The sequence below is a fragment of the Trachurus japonicus genome, chromosome 13, assembly GCF_045865225.1.
Source record: "Trachurus japonicus isolate A0001 chromosome 13, Traja_1.0".
In the NCBI taxonomy this organism is placed as follows: Eukaryota; Metazoa; Chordata; class Actinopteri; order Carangiformes; family Carangidae; genus Trachurus; species Trachurus japonicus.
The window spans coordinates 30,209,568-30,232,698 of NC_140919.1; the positions used below are offsets into that span (position 1 = coordinate 30,209,568).

At 38.3% G+C, this 23,131-nt stretch overlaps 1 protein-coding gene across 3 annotated transcripts in view; it reads left to right on the top strand.

The window, feature by feature from the left end:
* The window catches only part of cntn5 (contactin 5), a 106,746-nt gene that overhangs the window by 60,350 nt on the left and 23,265 nt on the right, over nt 1–23,131 (top strand). For all 3 annotated transcript variants that reach the window (XM_085795885.1, XM_085795887.1, XM_085795886.1), the window contains exons 6-11: nt 2,172–2,267; nt 6,763–6,966; nt 11,783–11,885; nt 17,075–17,256; nt 20,996–21,132; nt 21,291–21,420. In XM_085795885.1, coding sequence (XP_085652011.1) covers nt 2,172–2,267; nt 6,763–6,966; nt 11,783–11,885; nt 17,075–17,256; nt 20,996–21,132; nt 21,291–21,420 — 852 coding nt within the window. The remainder of the gene's footprint in view (nt 1–2,171; nt 2,268–6,762; nt 6,967–11,782; nt 11,886–17,074; nt 17,257–20,995; nt 21,133–21,290; nt 21,421–23,131) is intronic.

Here is a 23,131-nt window from a genome sequence, read left to right on the forward strand (position 1 = left end):
GACTTGTATTTCCACAATACAGCATATAGCCTGGCTGAATAATTGAAGAGGAAGAAATATCTACATATACATGTACATACTGTATAGGGTTTCTGCCAAGTACCAGTCGTGTTGTAGGCAATAACAGTTGCTGTACTCAAGCAGCCGGATGTAAAACGCTTTGGTCAATAGTCATCAGACAGTTGGTGTTTATGTTACCTATTTACTGACTAATTTGTTTTTTTCCTCATCCTGTTTAGTGTTTGCTATAAATGCAGAGGCTACTTATCTTACATTTAGATTGTTTGCTCAAAGCTACAATAGACAGCAGTAAGCCATTTTTCATGTTGGATGAACAAAAAGTAAGAGGTAAAGAGAATCTGCGCTGGCAATAAAAAAATAAAATAAAAAAAGCAGGCTGACAGCTGCTGGTGAATCAATAGTGAACATGGTGACAATCAGCAGCTCTCCATCTCTGCACTCTGGTGGCACATTGTTAGCAGAAATAAATCAACAAGTCATTCATACCAAATGGCCCAAAATGATGAGATTGAGGTACTTTAGCATAGCAGCACAAAACAACTTTTTGAATAACATAGGACACCTAGCGCGAGTATTTACAGTTATCTGCATTTCAGAAATGTAAGCTCTGTGTATTCTTGTTGCAACAATGAATGGTACCTTGATGATGATAAACTGTCTGTTCAGTGTTGAGTCCTCGTTGTTTAAAGCACAGGAAGTGGTCACCATTGCAGGCTGAGTTGTGGATGTGGATTGAATGCTTGCAAGTCCTGTTCCTATCATAGCCTAGTACTGTCCTGATTGAGTCTGCTGAAAAGCTGCAGCATGTAACTGTATACATCAGATTGTTCCTGCATTGCTTTGCCACATGTTGTACTATTTTTGTAACCATAGCCTTATTTATTTATTTATTCTATTTACCCTTTAGCTTCTTCTGAATCGGTGTAGATCACAGAGTGTGACAATTTACTGGCTGAAATGTTATTTAAAACAGCAAGGTGACAATGCATAAAATAAAATGCAACATGTGCTATATTGAGAGCAAACACGGACAAGTGACCACACTGATATTCGAAAATTGAAAAAATACACATTGATGGGAAATTGACTGTGTGCCATATTATAAAATGAAGGCCATGAACCATGATCATTAATAAATGTGCCTGAAATTTAGAGGAAATTCAACTTTCACAAGTCACTCCGAGGCATAATTTCACAACAGTGTGAGGGTAAATAATGTCCCTCAAAGTGAGAGGATGAAAGTGGTGGAGACGCAGAGACCTGCCCTGGGTCAGCAGCCTGTCGCTTGATTTCCACAGTTTGGTATTGTTTCAACTAGAAATTAAATGGATGGAATTACTGTAGTTTCCAAAGGACTGCAGTTCTGGGATTTCAGTCTAAACCTGCTTTGTTCTGCTACCATAGAAAAATAACCACCAAACAAAGACGACTACAAAAATAGTTTCCAAATAATGTTGGTAAAGGCTTTTTTTTTTCTTTTTTTTTTAGAAACAGTCATATTATATTTGGGATGATTTAAGTTTGGAATTGGATTCTTCCAAACAGCACGACAGCTCTCCAGATGGTAATTGATTGGCAGAGCTTTGTGTCTAAAGCACATGATTTTTTTTTTTTTTTTACAACTTCAGGGGTGTCTGTCTCTTCCTGCTTTTCCCTCTGAATAATTTTATAGAGCAATTGATTATTTGAGGAAAAAATAGGCAAATCAATAGTGAGATTAATTGTTGCTGTGGCCAGACAGACAACCTGCAGAAGTAACCGGAGTACCTACAAGGATGATAATGTGTGAGCCCATGATAAAACACAAGGTGTTATACAGTACTACTACCAGGAATCAAACTGTGGATGAAAACCTATTCCTTGCAACACTAACTAAAAAACAAAGTCTGTATATGTATTTCATTTTTTTTGCTTGCATCCCCAATATTATGATGTTAAATTGAATGTATTTGTTGTCTTTTTACTATTGTTCACTATTTGTACAGTATTACTATTTTTTACTATTGTTCACTGAATGGTCCAACACAAGCTAAGACAGCTAGCTGCAGGGACATACATCTATGCTAGAGCCCTTTTAGGATCATTCCACATAACCATCAATGACATATTTGGCTGTTGCTGAGAAGGCCTGTCTCTGTGTACTCTTTCAGATCTTGGTGCTTTCAGTGCGAAGGTCAGAGGTGGGGTTTCTGTGCGCGAAGGCCAAGGTGTGGTTCTAATGTGTACCCCTCCTCCTCATTCACCAGGTAAGAGATTTTACTTAAAATTAATTCTCCTCATTGCTGCTTTTAGGACTGTCAATAAACTCATCACTATTCCCTATGAATACCCTTAACATCCATTTATGTAATTAATTGTATTTTAATGGTTAGTTTCAGTACCTGTCCCTCCACTTGTCTATCCATCCATACAGTGCATGCTGTTCAAATGATGAGTGTGATAAACTATAGCAACAACAGAGCCAGACACAATACTCTGAGACCAAATTTGATGGATCATTAGAAATGGAAAGAAATGTCACATCCCCAATTATTTCACGTAGGCAAAGCATAGGCACTGCTTTTTAATGGCATATCTTGACTATCCCTCTCAGCGGTTGTCCTCTAATGTAAGATGTTATGTGAGCCATGAATCATCCAGGCTTTCTGTTTGCATCAGCTCTGTTGCACTGCAGCACTGCACCCATGGGAATGTTTGCCAAGTGCTCTTCAGTACCTGCTCCTGTTTCTGGATGCCATTTTGCATGACGTGATAGCAACCAGAAAATCAGAGACAGAGTTGCTGACAAAAAAACAAAACAAAACAAGACAATTCATGATTAATGAGAGAATTATTGACAGATAATTCTAGATCGTTCTCATCCTTAAAGTTTGCCATCAATCACAGCACAGGTTTTGCCTTGGCTGCAGCAGCAAGTAATTTTTCACGCTGCATTTACAGGTCAAAGCTCCGTACATTAATAGTTAGAGGTGTGACTAGCATCAAATTAGAATCAGATACTAGAGATGATGTTGTGGAGTGAGATCAGCGTGATGGAAATTGTGTTTTTTCTGTCATTTAAGGTTTGTTAGTCTTGCTACAGTAGTCTGTAAAAGTGACCCAGGTTTCAGTTATTGTGATTTACTGTTGCACGCCCTCATATTATGACTCTTGTATTAGAACAACAGAATGGATCAATACAGAATTTATTATACTGTATGTATATAATCACTCAGCCATTAAAAATACAATTGAGAACAATTGGATTTCATGTCAGATATCATCAAACGACCTCAATATCAAAAGTACTGTGTGGTGAAACACTGTGGTGTTGTAATAATTTGCATTTTGTTTTTATTGTCTGAATGAAGTCGCTAAATGAATTGTTAGAGGTTGAAGCACAAACAAAGACATAAAAGATCACATCTACAAGGGGATGTGTATGGCACTTAAAACAGAGACTCCCTGAAGTAAGTTGAGTATTACTGTCATTTGATAAAAAGTGAAGTTTTGAGAAATTGCAATCAAAGGTATTTGAGGCTGTTTACTTATATGGTAAAATTGTATTTAAAGTATTATTGCAGTGAGAGACAAAGTACTTGATAAAGTGACCTAGCTAAGTATTGTTAAAAGAGAAGGGTTATTTATATTTCATATGGTTCTTCAACTGAAGAAAGCATTTTAGAGCTTTAATTTTAAATGAGGGGTAATTTCAAACAATTGTCTCATTATAACATACTCAGTTATAAAGTTACCATTTTACTAGTAGATATTATTACACTGTCAGAATATTTCCCTCTATATACGTACACTGGCCAGTGACAGGTCTGCCTCTACGGGCTGTTGAGCCGTTACTTTGTTGCTTATTGTTCATGTTTATAGACTATGCTTAAATACACATTACAGGTAAAATTATCATTTATTTCTTCAACAGTCCTTGCATTAAATGAAAAATGATCTCCAACATCCAAATAATTTTTGAGCCATGAAATTTGCCCATGTGATGAATGCCTCGATGAGTCAGAGCTTGTCACAACTGAAATTCAGATTGTATAGGGAGTGTTAAACAATGTTTGGGTTAAATTGGTTGTGGGAGGACTTAAAGACATTGAAATGCCACTTAAATTAGATAGGTTTCATGACTGAAAATAATTTGAAGTCACTGAGATGTGAAAAGTTGTATCGGTCCGTCGTGGTGAAGAGGGAGCTGAGCCGAAAGGCAAAGCTCTCGATTTACCGGTCGATCTACGTTCCCACCCTCACCTATGGTCATGAACTCTGGGTCATGACCGAAAGAACTGGATCCCGGATACAAGCGGCCGAAATGAGTTTCCTCCGCAGGGTGGCGGGGCGCTCCCTTAGAGATAGGGTGAGGAGCTCTGTCACCCGGGAGGAGCTCGGAGTAGAGCCGCTGCTCCTCCACATCGAGAGGAGCCAGCTGAGGTGGCTCGGGCACCTGTATAGGATGCCCCCTGGACGCCTCCCTCGTGAGGTGTTCCAGGCATGTCCCACCGGGAGGAGGCCCCGAGGAAGACCCAGGACACGCTGGAGTGACTACGTCACTCGGCTGGCCTGGGAACGCCTTGGGGTCCCCCCGGAAGAGCTGGAGGAAGTGTCCGGGGAGAGGGAAGTCTGGGGATCCCTGCTCCGACTGCTGCCCCCGCGACCCGGACCCGGATAAGCGGTGGACAATGGATGGATGGATGGATGGAGATGTGAAAAGTTTATTATTTTCTATTTCATGGCTTTGAGCGCTTGTGATCAGTTTTTGTAAATAGTGTTTTACTTTCATGAAACTTGAGTGTGATGATGACCTTTAAATAAAACCAGTTGCAATTCTGATTTCTTTGCCAATGCTACATGTAACTTTTTTGGGAGCACAGATTGTTTTCATTTTCTGCTGTTTTTATATTACAAAGCACTTATTCATGTTGAGTATTAAGTTATCATTCTGTATTGTCTGTATTCTGTACTCCAGTTGCTTTGTAGCGCAGACTGTGTGGTATATATAGCTATGATTCCCCTGCTTATCAGTTGGGCCTTTGAGTGAATTGAACTACTGTAATGATGCTGCCTATGGAAAGAATTTGTTGACATCAATGTCTGTATATGTACTGTATTATTAGATACAGTCATTAAGATTGCATGTTGAATATCGTTTTCTAACACAGAGCAGTTGTTTCCTGTGAGCTCACATCAAGTGTTGAATTCAGTTCAAACCTTCAGATCTGAACATCTTTGAAACATCAGTTAATCATTATTCACTAAGGCAACTCTGATAGTGTAAAGAAAATATAGCCATCCTTTTCTTTTTCTTTTTTCTCCAGGACAGAAAGATTATGGAGGCAGAATCAAAGAGTTGTGAAATATAGCTGGGCAACATTGAATAGATTAATTTGTCCCTGACAGTCCTGTTTTTTTATACAATGATGGATGTGACTGTGTGGATCTATGCACAGTGGACAAAAGAAAAACAGCATGTCGTCAAAATGAGCTCTGTGTTCATTTTAGTCATACTGCATCCACTCATCCATCCATCCGTCCGCATCCATCTATTTCATCACTTGCTTATTCCTCTTCATGGTCGTGTTGATGACTTCTGATCTGTCTTTTTTCTTCAAATCCACACATTATCCTCCAAGCAACTTTGTGATCTTTCTTTTATTTCAATTTAATTTGTATATCAGCATGCATTACTAAATAGTGAATAATACTTAATACATAAGAACATCTGTGTTGCTAAGACTGCCAGGGTTCAACAGTTTATATCCTAGACTGCTGTACACTGTAATTCATGAATAAAATATTAAAGATTCAACTTACATGCAAATAAGTTTGATATCTTCCAAAGCTTTTTTATTTATCAAGTCAGAGACATCCTGTTTCTGCATTCTTTCCTTTTTAAGTTCAGAGAGCACTGATCCTGTCGTATGATGACCTTTAACGTTCCAGTGCTCGTACTGTACAGTGAAGCGCACTGGAATCAGTCCATCTTTGAATAATCAGTCATCTTAAGCCAGCTTTACCTTTCGGATGCTATCGCCAATTAATTGAAATAACCTATTTGCAAATAACAGACTCATTAAGACGCTGTTACGTTTCTCATCTTAAGAAGCCTCAGGATTATTTTCCTGGACCTAGTTCAAGCTCGCAGTCATTTTATAGTGATGAGCGAGCTGATCCCTTGATGTTGTACAAATCCCACTCTCATTACTTCTTTAAGTTGTTATTGTTTCAAAGGCAATGAGCAATCGTTAGCAGCGGTGGCATTAATGATGTTATCTGTGGTTAATATTTTGCTTAGTCTGTGGTTTTACACGGGCTCACACAGAACATCCAGCATCTCACTGATAGTTTGTCTCACACTAACTATTTCATAGTTAACATGTCAGATTAGATGCACCATTTCTACTGTGAAGTCTTGTTTTTTCATGCAGTGGGACTACAAGAACTGTGCGCTTCAGTAACTATTTGAGGCTTTTTGCCATAAACTCAGTCAATAACCAGCTATTGTTATCCTACAAGGATTTGCTATTGATACTATTATGAATAGTCTGAAAGGCGAGACTGAGATTAGACGTGAAAGAAATTCACTTTGTTCTTTTTCATTACAAATGAAGCTTAGTTTTCTTAGGATCACAAAAATATAGATCTGGAAAAAGTACACTTGACTTTCCACTGCAGGATTTTGTGTGTTGATGACTGTTTCAAAGCTACGTTCAGCATTTTTCTAATCTGTATGGTCTCACCTCGCCTTTACAGAGATCATCTACAGCTGGGTGTTTAATGAGTTCCCCTCATTTGTTGCTGAGGACAGTCGGCGCTTCATCTCCCAAGACACCGGGAACCTGTACATCTCGAAGGTGCAACCCTCTGACGTTGGAAGCTACATCTGTCTGGTGAAGAACACTGTGACAAATGCAAGGGTCTTGAGCCCTCCAACACCTCTAACATTGAAAACTGATGGTGAGGCTCTGGGATTTATCGCACCTCACACATGATAGCAGTCCTTGATTTGTATGAATGCCCTAGGCAGACAAATCTAATGGATTTCACTGGATGAAGCACATACTACAGAGGAAGTATCAGAGAGTCCTCTGTGATACTTTCTCTGTTCATCTGAAACTGTAAACATTTTTGTAGCTCTATTACACTGCTTCCCCCCGCTGCACTTGTTTAGCACGGTTGAAAATCTAAAAGCATATTTTATATGGTGCATTTTATTGTATCGTAATGCATTTTGGATTAAAAAAAAAAAAATTAGATCAGATAGGTTAATAAAAGTGGGACATTCTTCAGCTTTCCACTGAGCCTCATGTTGGTGGAGGGTGTTATGAATTCCATACACACCGTAAATAGATAGTGAGCAATGCTTTAACATTAGTGTGGGGAGCCTTCTTCACTCACAATGTGCTTTGGTGAAACTGGCCATAAGGGAAATCATTTTCCGGCATAAAATTAACTGAATCAATGGCCCTTGCTGTGGATGGGATTTTGTTCTTTTATACTGGCCTCTCAGGAGCCATGCTGTGGAGCTGTTTGTTGGAATCAGGTGTGGATTTCACCTACAGGCTTTTTACATCTGACTACACAGAGACACGTCCATCACTTCACACAGGTGCCTGTCATTGTCAAGGTTTCAAAGAGCCATTGAGATTACATCCCCAGTGAAGGGCCTCTGGTGCCTCGGAACCAGGTTCGCTCTAAATGTTGCAAGAAGAATTTACCTCTTAAGGATTACATGCCTTCCAGCAAGATTATGTATGAACTGGACCGCAGAGACATATATCATACTTAGCTCATAACCATTCTTAATTGGTTTGGGTCTCTCATTAACCAAGATGAAAAATACAGCCAAAAGGACGTTGGCCAGCTATGATTGTTTTAATGTGCTTCATAGTTGGATAGAAATTATTTTTGTTGTTACTTTTCAACAACATGTGATGGGAGAGGAATGCATTTTGCAGCATCCATATTGTGACATGTGGCTTTGACACATGGGGCTGAAGGACAGCACTCTCACCTGCAGCACAACATGGCCAAATGGAGTCTCTACAGTTGTAAGCCCATTATGCCAAAGAATGTCTTGGCATCTCTTGCTCTGCAAATCTCATGTTGCTCGGCAGCTCTCTATATTGTGAAATTGGGTCTAAAATGCCGAAAATTACATTGGCACACCTCACAGCAGTCGCCCAAATGTTCCGCTGCTGTGTGCGCCCCTCAGTCATTGGACTCTGACCAATCAGACGGGGCAATCTGTGCCTCAGTAAAAGTGAGTGATTATTACACAGTAGACAGTTCAAGCTGGATCTGTGTGCGGCTCACCACTGTCAGCTCCAACCCCGACTCTCTTAATCAAAACAAGCATCTGGGCTCCATTATATCCTGCTGGAAGCCATTGATTGTCAATTCACAGTCCACCTTGAGCAGATCACTGAACTCTGCGCTAATGCACTGTTTTTAAACATACAGACATACAGTTCATCCCAGAAACCACTGCTCTTTGATTTATCTCATTGGTGTGCCTTTTATTACTGCAGATAATACTAACTGCAAAATGGTCCTGGACCGCACCACATGAAAAGCACATGTTTATATCAAATGTCATTTGTGAAAATTCTATATTTTATATAAATATAAAATTTTATATTTTATTTAGCCTTTTATAGATAGATAGGTTTATAGATATTATATTCTATATATTCTATATATTTTGTCCTGTACTGTTTATAGCAGATAACTGGCCATCCATATACCGGTATTCTATTTTTATGTGTAGACACAGTTTTGTTTACATCAGTAATGTTATTAAATACAGGAAGGACTAAAACATACAAGATGTAAAGTATCTATCAGGTAAAATTATCTTCTATATGAGAACACAGTATAACCCATACATAAGAGGATATGCCGCAATTTTTTCTTAGAAAAAATTACAGATTGCACTTTGACTCATTGTTCCTATGGAGAGATAAGTGGTAAAACCTGCAGTTGGACCACAGCACTAGTGATGTTATTATTGCTGGAGGAAATTTTCTCTCTCTTTACTGACAGTAATATCAGTTGTTTGCAGCCATCATGTCATCGCCACATGGGCATGTTTTCTGCACTGCACTGTAAATTATTGTTGAGGAATTTAGGCCCATAGCCATATTGGATGTCAGCATGACTTTTTTTTTTTTTTTTTTACTAACCCACATATTTTTAATATGCCAAAACCTTATTGTTTGTTACCCTGAATGTCAGCAAAGTACTGACATACAGTCAATAATAAATGTGAAACCATGTAATGGTAAATAACAAAACAGTTAAATCTCTGTCTAGACTAATAGGAGTGTTCATTTCAGTGCTTTTTAAAAATGGAAGACCATTTTGATTGTACTGTGTTGAGAACAAGCAGTAGCTGTAAATGGGCTGTTTCCCCTGCCGGCATGTTAAACCCTGGCTTATCCCCAAGAAAAAATGCATTTAAAAAACTGAACCATCAAAAATTGATAATTAAATCACCAGAGATTGTCTGGTATATTAGAATTTTTTTTGGACTGTTAATCATGTTCTTTGTATAAGACATGGCTGACGTTGTATAGATGGAGGATCAATGTCTTAAGCTTTCAATGGGTGCTACAGTAGGAGTGTGACAATCCAATTACTATTTTGTTCAGCTGTCTGCGAATTGGCTCAAACAATCCAAGTGATTGAAATGAAGAAAGTCAATGGAAGTTTTTTATGAAACACTTGCAATTTTATTGGCAAGGGGAATTCTGATTTGACTGAGATGTGGAAAGTTTATTATTTTCTATTTCATGGCTTTGAGCGCTTGTGATCAGTTTTTGTAAATGGTGTTTTACTTTCATGAAACTTGAGTGTGATGATGACCTTTAAATGAAACCAGTTGGAATTCTGATTTCTTTGCAAATACTAACCTGGAGGATCTTTAGCTTTCAATGGGTGCAACAGTAGGGGTGTGACAATCCAATTACTATTAAGGCAGCCTGTTCATTAAACAATTGCAGTTTTATTGGCAAGGGGAATTCTGATTTGATTAGTTCAGCGGTTTATACAAATTAATATGAAATACTGTCTATATATTATAAAGTTGTTCCAGTTAATTTGTTCAAACATAAACTTACAAAATGTGTTTGTGTATTTTCTATCTTATCTAAGAAAGATGCCTTTGAGAGTAACCTTAAATGCCTACTGTATTAGTGCACCAGAGACCTGATTTTGATGCTATAAATTTGAGGACACGCATCATACTTTGTAAAATGAAAAACAAAGCACAACAGAAAAATGTGATTTTCATGTGATTAATCGATAAAATGGGAGCATAATATATAATGCTACGCTACAAATGAGGACCAGTAATGTTTCAGCACGCCAAGTCTGGACATAATTTCTTTCATTTCTATCAGGTCCAGCCACTGAGACTGAATATGATATTGAATATACTATGGCATGAGCCAATGAAATATTGCAAATTCATTATATGTGAAGGGCTGCTTTGGAGCCATAAATGTTGAGAATGAGATTGAAATTGAAAAGTTCTTTGGAACAAATATCATAAAACTCCTTTTCCATACATAGCAAGCTACAATTCAATAACTCCACTCATTCTCTGCAGCAGTCATTTTTTCACATAAAAAGTGTCAGGCACATGTAGGAGGTATAATTATGGTTTCTCAAATGCCATGCCGGTCATTTGTCATACTGATTATGTACATTACAGAGCATCTAGAGCAGCGCTGCATATGGTCTGCTATGTTTTCTTGCAAATTCAGGCCGGTGCTGAGGTTAGCAGTGTGTCCATCAGAGGTGTTCATATGCAATGATTGTGTGTGTGTGGTTGACATTATTCTCTAAAGAGTAAACTAAGCAAACCATTTGTAATATTTATATTGCAAACTTTCATTTAATGAGACAAATATTAATGAGATCTAAGGTGAACGTTTTTTTATTGGTTACTCCAGATTTGCTCAATGTCATCTGACATATTGTTCTTGTAAATGGATACAAATGGCCACTTAAACTTACAGATGGAAAAACAAAGAAAACACATTCTCTAGCTGTGAGAGAGGAGCTGTGATGTTTTTGTGAATTGTAGAGTGAATTGCTAATTCTTGTTGACAACACACTACTGTCGGTTCTGAAGACTATTTGTGGCTGTGTCATGTTAATGTTTGTTTTTGTGATGGCTTCTGTGCTTTTCCAGCATTTCTTACACAGAGAACATGGTTCTGCATAGATGCCATTATGAAGAATTCATCTTATACTCCTGTATTTTCCAACTGACTTAAACCACCTAAAAATAATGAAAATATATTAAAATTGATTATACCATCTGCACATGTTTTCATCCATGTGCAGATCAACAATATTATACTGTGTACCTAGCCAATATCACTATCCCTATTGATAAATAGTGTGTAAAGTGAGGGTGGATGGTTGAACGATGTGCCAGATGGCGTGCATAATGTGCTGTCCCACACCTGCACACTGCATGATTCAGTGTGCGGTGGATATTTTAAATGCTTGAACATCAGGAATCCTCTGAAAATTTCAATTTGCTGCTACATTTCTATCTTCAGTTGCAGCATACATACTCATAAAACCTGCACTGGGGCAATTGGCAGTGGACATCCCTATTATTTCAAAATCACTATACCCAGTCTCTGTGTAGTACATTGCTAGAAAAGATGAGGATGATGGGTAATGGGAGGGTAAGTGACTGTTTCAATCTGCTTGGTTCTAATGTCTGCAATTCCTCTCTCTTAACCTTTTCTAGGTGTCATGGGTGAATATGAGCCCAAAATTGAAGTGCATTTCCCTACATCTGTTCTGGCTGCCAAAGGAGTCACTGTCAGGCTGGAGTGCTTTGCTCTGGGGAAGTAAGTAAACAAGGACATATTGCACAAATATAGGGAGCCGTATGCAGTACAATATTAATCACCAGGAACAATAAAGGACATCCTATCACTGATCTGTTACTGAGAGATCCTCTAGATAATACTGTACCTCTTGTGTTTCCCTCTCTTCTTTGAATTACATTATTCCATTACCTGAGTGGGAACCAGGCATATCTTGTCTTCAGGCAGGATGTTAAGTGAGTGTAGAGAAGTACAGCATCGTAGCTCGGCTGTTAGATGACATGTTAGTGCAAGGGGGAAGACTGAATAGGGAATTCAGCCCTAGGGACCCATGTGTTCTCATAATTGAGAGCCCTAATGTATCTGTGTTTCCTGGGTGCTTTCACTGTCTGTTATGAATGTAGAAAGCCAAGGTTATGTCTATGAAAAAAATTAAATTGGTAATAGTTGTCTGCCAGGAGGGAAAACACTTTTGTCCAAAGCACTTACCACAGTTACTAAAGTTAGCATTGCTGGGTTCATGGTTTGTGACGCTGAAACTATTGCCTTTTTACATTAAAAATATTTTCTGAAATTGCTTTTGGATACACTTTGGGAAGGTTGGACCAAAAATGAAGCCACAATTATTTGTATTCGATATCAAAAAAAATTGCGAAGCAGTTTAGATGTTTTCATTTTCAAAGCAAAGTTGGAGTGGTGTTTGACTCCTAAAGAAAGAATTAAATATCTTACAAAATACTACTCTGTTTTGTTTATAATTATTCAGCATGAATTATTCATCACCGACTCCTATCTTATGTGCAAACAGTCGCTAATCTACAGATGACTAAGGACCTCATAATTGTTTACCTTCGTTTCAATTAATTATCCGCATTATGGTTAGTCATTTCCTAAATATATAGACACTGCATTCTAATCTCACACCACTTAGTTTTCCCATGAAGATAAGCAGAAGTTTTTAGATGCTTGTAGAGGAGGCAAACAGCTTGAGTCCTTGCCCTGTGAATGAAGTAGTTTGTGCATGATAGCTTTCAGTCAGACAGTGATCTCAGTGACTTACCCTTGTACATGGAGATGAATGATTTATCAGCGTGCCCTATTAAGGAGTGCCAGTCTTAATATAGCACTGAAAATGAAGTTAAAATGGGTTTTGTTCTCCTGTTGATCAATATGTATGATGGCAATGCTAGCTAAGACAGGGTAGAAAAGCTCTTTGTCTGAATGCCAGAGCCTCTTGATGTAATTGTCTGTTGTGATATTTGCTTACTTTGTACTTTGTAGGCCACAGTCAAGGGCAAAGGGAACAATTAGACAAAGAAAATGAATGAGAACGCAATAAAAAAAACAATGCAGCCCTCCTTAGATTTAAAGAGGTTTTCATTCTGGTCACCTTGTGATGTTATTTTTAGTAATGTCTCCAAGAAGGATCATTACATGATTATGATTTTGTAACTTGTGTCTATCTGAAAATTAATTCTCCACATAATTACTGTCATAGTGTTATTATAGAACACTGTTTACCACTGTGGACCAACACTTTGTCCTTCTGGTGTTTATACTTGCTTCATATAAATATGAAATGAAAAATGGGCATCATTAGCACTGTTCTTCAGATCTTTTCATGTGAATAAGACTCATATTCAAACAAATTATTACGTGGCCGAACAAGGTTCATCAGGCAGAGAGCTGTCTGTAGACACAGACCAAAGTTTCTTTACAGCCAATTAGCTCGTTCTTCAAGTAGTCAGAACTGTAAAACAAATATAGTGTACAGTCCAGCATGGCACCCACTGGCATTATCTTAACCACCAACTTTGCTGGTTTGTCAGGGTTCCACTTCAGTTGGAAATCTGTAGCAAAAAAAAATTGTGAGATGTTTACTGCCATTACTGTACAATGTTAGCTTTTACTAACTGTTCAACAGGGTTCAGGAGTAGTTCTTAGATTATACAATGTCCAGGGTTAACCCGTGCATGGAATGGGTCAGATCATAAAAATGAACAGTGAAATATCAATTACATTGTCTAAAATCTGAATACATTTGAAGATTGGTTTTTTGTTTGTAAACTGTGAAACAGAAAATACTCCTGCACACTGTCCACACTACGCAAAAGGTATTGATTTATTAATAAAGCAGCGTATTGGTCCTCAGACCTTCATCAGGTAATCTGTTGTGGAAAATAATTTGTCCTGGTGGGTGGCGGATAGATTATGTGTACATGCAGATTTGGATAACATCACAACTGTTTTAGTTCTTTGGTACTGCCAGTTGATGCCAAGAAGTTATAGTTCCGTGTTTTTTTAAAAGATTAACAGGATAGTTACAGTAACCTGAGTGCTTAAAGCCACCTCTTGATGGTGATGATCTGCTCATTTCAAAAAGCACAAATTCAGTGTAAAACCTTTGCTTCATAGACTGATGTATAAGAAACTCTGCAAAGTGCAGTTCTGTTTGCTGCATTCATTTCAACGGACTATGAAGTTCACTGCAGTTCAAAAAGGCTTGTATATTTGATGGGTTACACATTCTCCCACTCATTTCCACTTAAAATATAATATGTAGCATGTGGTGGATGTTTTCATCTGAATAGCCTTGGAGTAGTGGATATACTTTTAGCTTCAACAACCCCAGAGGGAATCAAACCCTCGAACCCTTTCCTCATTGAGCTACACAGGCATACAAGGGCCACATTGTCAGCAACAAAAGTGCCTGTTAATGGCAACAGATTTTATCTTGCTGTGGTGAATGTCTTTGTTTTGCAGATCATACAGGCAAAAATGTTAGTTGTGTTTCAGGTAGATTCTCCCTTAAAAATAGTGTTGAATTTCCTAAAAAGAAACAAGAAACCGAGACTTACGCAAGTCAGAATGGTGAGATAATACAGTATTTAGATCTAAATGATGAAGCAAACCAATTCCCTAGTATTAGATTTAATTTTGAACCTTTATTATGAAACTAGTCCAGATGAGGTACAGCAATTGTGTGGAATGTTAATTAAGATGTAATCTACTGAGCTCGCCTATGGCCATGTTCTTAAATTGAATACAGTAACACCTTATATAAACACCAGTGTGAAACACATTGACAACATGAGCATGTGAAATACTCAGTTTGTACGCTTTGATAAAATCAATCAGGTTGACCAGAGCTTCACAGTTATGGAGTTCATTCCAGCAGTTTCACCCAGAACACAACACACTGACAGGCAGAGTTTCTTATTTTTACACTGAGTGAGTCTATTCCCTCCTGCCCAGCCTCAGTCTTGTGAACACATACAGTATGCTACATCCACTGTAGGGCTAGTGCTCATTATTCAGTCTCCAAAGAGAAATCCTGCCATAGACTCATGAAGATTCACCCACATGTTCCAGTCCCTTTGCTCTACAGCCATTCAAGAGTTTTTTTTTTGGCACAAAGGTAACCATAGGCAAATGCCGTGTAACTGCATGCCATAATCATGAGTACTGAATTAAACACCATGCAGTTTGTTGATGTGTGTTTATGCTGTTGGTATAGGCCACGGGCATTAAAAGGAGAAAACAGTACTAGGAAATGGCCCCACATTATAACGCAGATATCTGATTTTACCTCAAGCCCCAGATCTTGCCCCAGGTATCCATATTGTATGGAATAATTTTATTGTTGATTTAACGCACTTGAACAACTCGATATTTAATATGTTTTCTCCATTATTTCACTGGATTAATGTGAATCGTGTCTGTAATATAAATAAAATTACATTTCTTCATTTTTTCAGGGATAACCTGGAATAAAAAAGTGTAAATATCATGACTGCCAATGGAGGTGTTATCATGTATGTTCTGTTTTATTTCATATGGAGATAGAAATTACAACTTTGTAGATGACAACATAGTGACGGGACTTATCCCCAAATTCATGTGCAAAAATTTGGGGCTTTGATAACTGAAATTTGTCTGAAACTACTGACTTTATTATTCAGCGTGTTTGACTCTCCGGGGTTTGAGGAAAACTAAATGCATGCTCTAGTCTAAAGTAATGATTAACCATTCAACAAAAAAGGGAAAGAAAATGAAAAATTTTAAACCATTTGTCTACAAAGGGGGGAAAATAAAGCTTGTGAACACAAAACTCCATAATGGAAAAACACATTGTTTGACATAAAACACGCTCTGAATCCTAATTTGAGCCATTGTTGCCAAGAGCACTTCTATGTCCTTGTGAATTTAGAACAGATAGAAAAGCTCAGGGATGTAACATTTCCATCTTGGCTAAATGATTGATGAGTTCACTGGAGGTTTGCATAGTGTCACATTTCCATCTTTCAGAGACCTGTCTATTCTAGTTGTCATACACGACAGCATTACTGATACTGAGTGCCTAGTAATACATTCTCTGCATGTGCAAGTCATCTATCATCAGGATCTATTGGGCAATCCACGAATAAGTAAGGATAGATGACACCGCTCATAAACCAATCATAAAAATCACTAAGGCTGATTAGAATATTGTCACTGTCCCTCTGAAACCTGGGGTCTAATGGGGTGGTCATTTGGTACAGTAAATACATCATGAATGGTTGAGAGGTTAATGATTCACATGTAGAGCAGAACCAGCATTAAATGGGCATCATGGTGTGTCAATTCCTAATTGCAAATTAAAGACCTCTGGGATCTGTAGGTCATTGCAGATGTTTGCTACAGTTCACTGTTTTTGTTTTGAAATCTCTTTGACTGATTGGTAGACTGCAACAGTTTCTCTTCTGTTTTGATAATCACTGCTTTGATTAATCATGCGTTCAAAGTGTGTGAGTGCGAAAATGGCAACCACAACTCACAATGAAGTCACAAATTTTCCCTCTAACTCTCTAAAACACAGGCAATTTCACTAATCAATAGACTGATGGAGTATTAACCAACAGTTAAACACATGCATTAAAAGTAAGAATATAACTCATTGTTTTTCCACAGAGGCAAACAAGGTCATAGTTTGAGAGAACTGATCTTTTTAATATTTTATCTGAATCACAAAAGAATCTAACACTAAAATGTCCTGAAGTTGTTCTGAAAAGGTCAAAGCGGATGGCAGATTAATCTATGAGTGTATGCGGTAATGTTCTTATTGTAAAGAGATAAAATGCAGCTCACATAATAAAATATACTGTAATCAGTGCTCACTCTCCAAGACTGTATTACTGTAAGTATATAATATCATTCTTCTCTTCTCACAGCCCAGTGCCGACAATCACGTGGAGGAAGATAAATGGCAACATCCCCAAGAAAGCGAGACTTCGAAAGTCACAGGCTGTGCTGGAGATTCCCAACATTCAGCTGGAGGACTCAGGAACGTATGAGTGTAAAGCTGAAAATCCAAGAGGTGGCACCGCATTCAAAGGACATCTACAGGTCTACAGTGAGTCTGAGCATGTCTTTACTGCTGTGTTTTTAATCTACAGCCATCATACATTTGGCAGTATAGGAAAAAAAAGTGCTGCATCCAGGAACTGAGTAAATTAGTACAAGTTTTCTAAACTACTTTTCAACTTTTTTGATAAGCTATTCTGGTCGCTCTGCTGTTTTCCCAGATCGTTCATGATATAATCTTCGGTAGTTAGAATATTCTCAAATCTCACGACTGGGGACCAGTACTGGTCCCTCTGAATTTGCTGAGCAGTCCAAGGACTAATTATACACCCATTGCAGATACTTCATGAACAAGTGTTCATCATTTTAATGAATGAGCTGTTTCTTTTAGTTGAGAAGTGTTAGTTCTCCTACAGTACCATCATCTGAAATATTTATCTTTTCAGTTTTTTTGTAATTGTAGTTGTCATTTTTCCATTGGTAGGTATATAGATCTAAGGTACTGCCACATACAGTATTAACAGACATTATAAACTGTAGCTGTAAATGCTTTTGATTAGGACCAAAGTGTATCTGTTCATAAATTGCAATATTTTCATCTTAAATCTAATGAAAATATACAAACTGATTAATCCAGGTGTGTCTGACCATTGTGACTACTCAGACACACCTGGATTAATCAGTTTGTCCAATAATGTAAGACAGGAAATAAAAGAGCAGCCTTAAGTTCAGGAAGTAGCAGAGCTGTGCATAGAGCCCATTTTATCATGTTGACTTTATGGGCTTCAGTCAAGAGTAGTTTTCAGTTTTCAAGGTTTCCTGAATCACTGCCTTTTGCTGTGATCACAAACGTATCTATGAGGTTGTATGTCCTCTATTCTTCTCTGTCTGTGCCATGTGCACAGCACCACAGTAATGGACTGCCTCAGCCTCAGTAGGACACATTTCCAAGGCCCTGCACTTCTTGGCAACCTCCATTCTGTTGACATCACAAGGAGAATAGGGAGCCTAATTTGTAGCAGGCTCACGCTAAATGTAATTTACACAGGTCAGCTGGTAGTGTGAACTTTCATTGTGAGGGAGACCTTCGTGACCATAATCATTCAATCAAACCACACAGAAAAAGCTTTCTACTGAAGGTGCTGTATGCAAAGAACAGCAAAAAAAAAAGTGCTTGGCATGTTACTGCTCGAGAAAAAGCAAATCAATAGCATAGCTTTCTTTTTTCTGCACACACTGGATAAGAAATATACCACTATGCACTATGTGTCTGGTGAGGTGTGTCACACTATACCATATACAAATCAGAACGAGATGGTTTTTGCAATATAAGATTTGTTGAAGCTTTATCTACAACAGTACAAATTATGTGTAGTAGCACATTGTTGATTTGCGGGTCAAAAACAGCTAAAAGTCCAAAGAAAAGAGATTTAGAAAAAAAAAAAGCTTTTGTTTGTGACTGATTAACATTCCCTCTGTTAAACAAGGCTGAAATAGATCCAGACCCAGTAAAAGGTACTTGTCAATGTTACATTCTCTTAAATTTACAGGAATTGAAAATGACATGTAAGACCTGGTGGACAAAAAAGAGAGTACGACATGAAGAAGAAAGTGTATACAGCAGGGTTGAGATCTGGAGCTGTGACATATTCTGTGTAGCTGGTGGAGTTGGACGGGAACTCTGTATGCAGCCTGGAAACACAAGCAAGTAGGCTGTGGAGAAAAGAAATGAAAAGAAAAGAAAAAAGTCTTCATGGTTAAGGGGCCCACAGGAAGGGTTAGGGTTAGTTTAGTTTGTCTATTGTATGGACATGTTCTGCATTTGAAAGAGAGAATGGTACATGTTCACAAACATGATTCAAAAACATGAATGTGAGAAAAGAGGAGAGGAGAGGCTGGCTTTCCTCTTATTGACAACCTTGTGACTCTGGGTCCCTGCAGTAAAGATCCCCACTGTATTTTCTGTGTGTAGCAAACATATCTCAGAAATTGATTTAATCGATTTCACAGTAACATTATGGCAGTCACTGTTTGTTTGTTTGGTGGTACATGTTGGTCTTGACTTAGAGATGTCATCTGAACTGAAACTCTCCAAACTGCCAAAATTCAGAAAATGTGACACTAATTGTTCTACAGCACAATAGACCTACCACAGGTACCATGGATATTGTATTCGAGATGTGATTCTTCCATGACCCACAAGGGTAGTATACAGTACTGTAATAACCCCAAGAATCAAAACAAGGCTGGCAGAGTTTTTTTTGTTTTGTTTGTTTTTATAGACGGATCATCAGGGACAACTTATAGACAACCAGCAGCCAGTCTGCAAATGGTTCCACAGAGCATTTTAAATGAAGGGAGGAAAACAAACTGATATACTGTAAGCATCTCCATGACAGATGTACATACCTCAGTTCAGTTCAGCTTTATTGATATCCTGAAGGAAATTAGATTTCGGCACAAATTATTTTTATTGTTTGAGAAAGTAAACAACTGACATCAAAGCTCCACAGCAACAACATTCACAGATAAAAGGGAAACTTGATCTTGTTTCAACTAAAACAGCAACAGCTCCTAAGGACGTAGGCCACTCTCACTACTGAATCATTCTGAATTTGGTAATGGGAATTATGACATTTCATAGGTCACTAAATTCTGGCATTGTGACATCCCTAATCTTGACTAGAGGTGTGCTGGTATAGAGAATTATTGGCCAAGACAATCACATTTTGAACATTTCAATTTAATTCACAACCAGTGCTATCCAAGTAGCCAGAATCCTAATAATCCATGTATTTCTGAGATTTCATCTTTCAAGTTAAAGATACTTGCTTTGGGGTTTAGTTTAAGAATTAATTTAGTCACTGAATAACTTAATCTTCTCTCAGGAAACCAGTTCAGGTAATTCAGCCTTTTCAAAATGTGGAACACATAATCGTGCCTTAGAAAGCACATCTGAAATACACGGATCTGAAAAGCCACTCGGTCTGGAACAAGTCTTAATCCGTGTCCGAGAAACAAGCCCCAAGTGTGCTTAATTAAAAATCATTTTTTAGTCTTACTGGAAATACTTTGTAAATGTATAGGTTTTACAGTGTGCAAAAGTAGATAAGAAGTCATTGGCAAGATATCAATGATGTTTAAGGATTCAAGGATTTTTATGTAAAGTGACATCAAAAGACTGAAAAAACTAACAAACATTGTGCTGCATAAAAGGAAGAACACCAAAAAGAGGGATTACAAACAGAGAGTGAAAGTACTGGCTGCTTTTTCTATTGATAAATGTATATATACTATATATATACATATATATATATATATATATATATATATATATATATATATATATATATATATATATATATATATATATTTCTTTTTTTCGATAGTGTAGTAGTGGAGAGACAGGGAATGGGGAGGCAGAGAGAGGGGGAATGACATGCAGCAAATCCCACCCGAGTCAGGATTCGATACAGGGCCGGCTGCGTCGAGGACTGTAGCCTCTGCACATGGGGCGCCTGCTCTACCAACTGAGCTAAACAACGCCCCCCCCTTTTTTTCCTTTCTCTCTCTCTCTTTCTCCTAGGACCACATCATCAAGGGATTAGAAATAAGTGGTTTAGTACATGACGGCATCCACTATTTTGAATACAGCTTGTTATATTGACGGTGCATGTGTGTTCTCTTTCATGTACTGTATGTAAGTAGAGGAAGTCATACCTGTGCCTTGTGTGTGTGTTTCAAGGATGTATTACTTATTCGTAAATCTTTTTTTCTCTATCTTCTAGCCTTCCCTCAGTGGGTCAGAATGATTAATGATACTCAGATGGATAGTGGAGAGAAGCTCCAATGGGAGTGCAAGGCCACAGGGAGGCCCCGGCCCACCTATCGCTGGCTTCGTAATGGTTTGCCCTTGACATCCCAGGTACCCTCCTCACTGCACAGCACCCTTTTCTTTTGTTGATTGTGCCATGAAACATCTGAATTATTCCTCTGAAAGTACATGGCCACTATGTGCAGCATTGTGTACAGTACATCTACATTCACACATGGGCCCCTTTTCTACTTTCTTTCTTGTTACAGGGTCAAGTTGAAATAGTGAATGGAGATCTAACCATTAATAAGGTGCAGCAGACGGACTCAGGAATGTACCAGTGTGTTGCGGAAAATAAATATGGGGCCATCTACTCCAATGCTGAGCTGAAGATCTTAGGTATTTACATTTATGCAACTAAATGAAGCATTTGAATAAAAATAAAGTTTTGTGCTCTGCCAGGTATATTTCATGGTTCTCTGCAAAGAATAAAATTGCAGACCAAGTATTAGCATCTGAATAAGGTACCAGATGATAGGTGAGGTGAAATTGAAATGCAAGTGGTGAACGCTGAACTGAAATGTGCTGATTGCCAATCAATGGTCCCTGATTTAACCCAGGTAGTGGACAGCATGAATAAAAGGGCCCTTATGGTTATATTCAATGAGGTGTCTGCACACATCAAGTTGAGGAGAGTCTTGAACAGTTCTACATTATCCTGAGGAGAATGCAAAGCAATGACTTGTAGGTATAGATTTATACTAATGGGAGCAAACACAAGAAGAGAGACATCAATGGTTTCTTTGATGGAGTTTAATGACTCCATTAAGGTCTTATCTCCGCTCTATTGTTTGTCATCAAAGCACAGAACACTGCGATCCACATTACTTAGAGAAAACAAACCTTCACTTTGGACATGACTTTCATCAGATATTTATTAGTCAATGCCATTATCATGGTATAATAAATTATGATTGTCCATAATTGCTAGCTCACAGACTGTACAAATTTGCCATTGTCTTGAAAGTACCACTTCTTCTTTTGTATAGCAAAACATGCATAACATGAAATTTAAGGACATTAAAAGTCAAGGAAACTGTGTTCTTCAGCCTTTAAGGCTTCAGGCTAAAAACACAACAGTCATACTGAATGGCTGTTCACTGTTCTGTGTTGATGCACTATTTTCTCCTTGTCATCTTCTATACTGGGACACATCTGGTGACACCCGTTCCCCTTTCGTGTTTCCCTGAGGGACAGTTTGATTTACTGTCTGTGTGGCATGCCCTTTTTTGAAGGGAATCTGTGGCATTTGGAAAATCCTACTGGAAATGGACAAAGTTGTTTTGTGTTTTTTTTATTTTTTTTATTGTCTATGCGCAGCGCATGTTTTTCCCTAAACCATCATTTTAAAAATCTGTGCACAACGGCCCCTGTTTAGTCGACTATAATTCACTGCATTGTCTGCAGGAGTCAAAAGTTCTAGATTTAATAAGCTTTATCTGATCCGAGCAGGAGGTGTTTTTGCCTTTCTTAGAGTCATAGTCACAAGGATGATATTTGGAAGCTGGTGATGAATGTTTTCATAACTATACCCCCCAGGCATCTCATCCCAGTGACCTGTGCTCCCTAGAGATGTCCACAAGCAAACACTATCAGGACAGATTACATGGCTAATAACAGGCTGAAGATGAGCGATCACTGGAGGCTACGTGGGGGCAGCGGTTGCCCTCATGGCTGTGATCTTGTCCCAGATCCAGCTCTTCTGGGAGGGTTGCGGGTGAAGCAATAAGGCACCGCTGCTACCAGCTGCAGGCCTGCTCTCATTTTGATTAAAACAAATACTCACAGCAACTGCTCTGTTTTCTGCTGTTTTCCCTGTCTAGAGGGACCTCTGCCACTCAGGCAGCTACTCAGGCTCAGAGACACAAGTGTTACCAGGGGAGGGGTCAGCCTGTAGCTACAGATGGGATTGAATTGTCATTGTGTATAATGTCACGTATAAAGCATCACTCAGGATTTGAATAATCACAGCTGACAAGGCCTTGCAGCCAGTAGATGGCCTTGATGTGTAATACAACTCCATACCAGTCGCACACCAACTTTAGTGCCT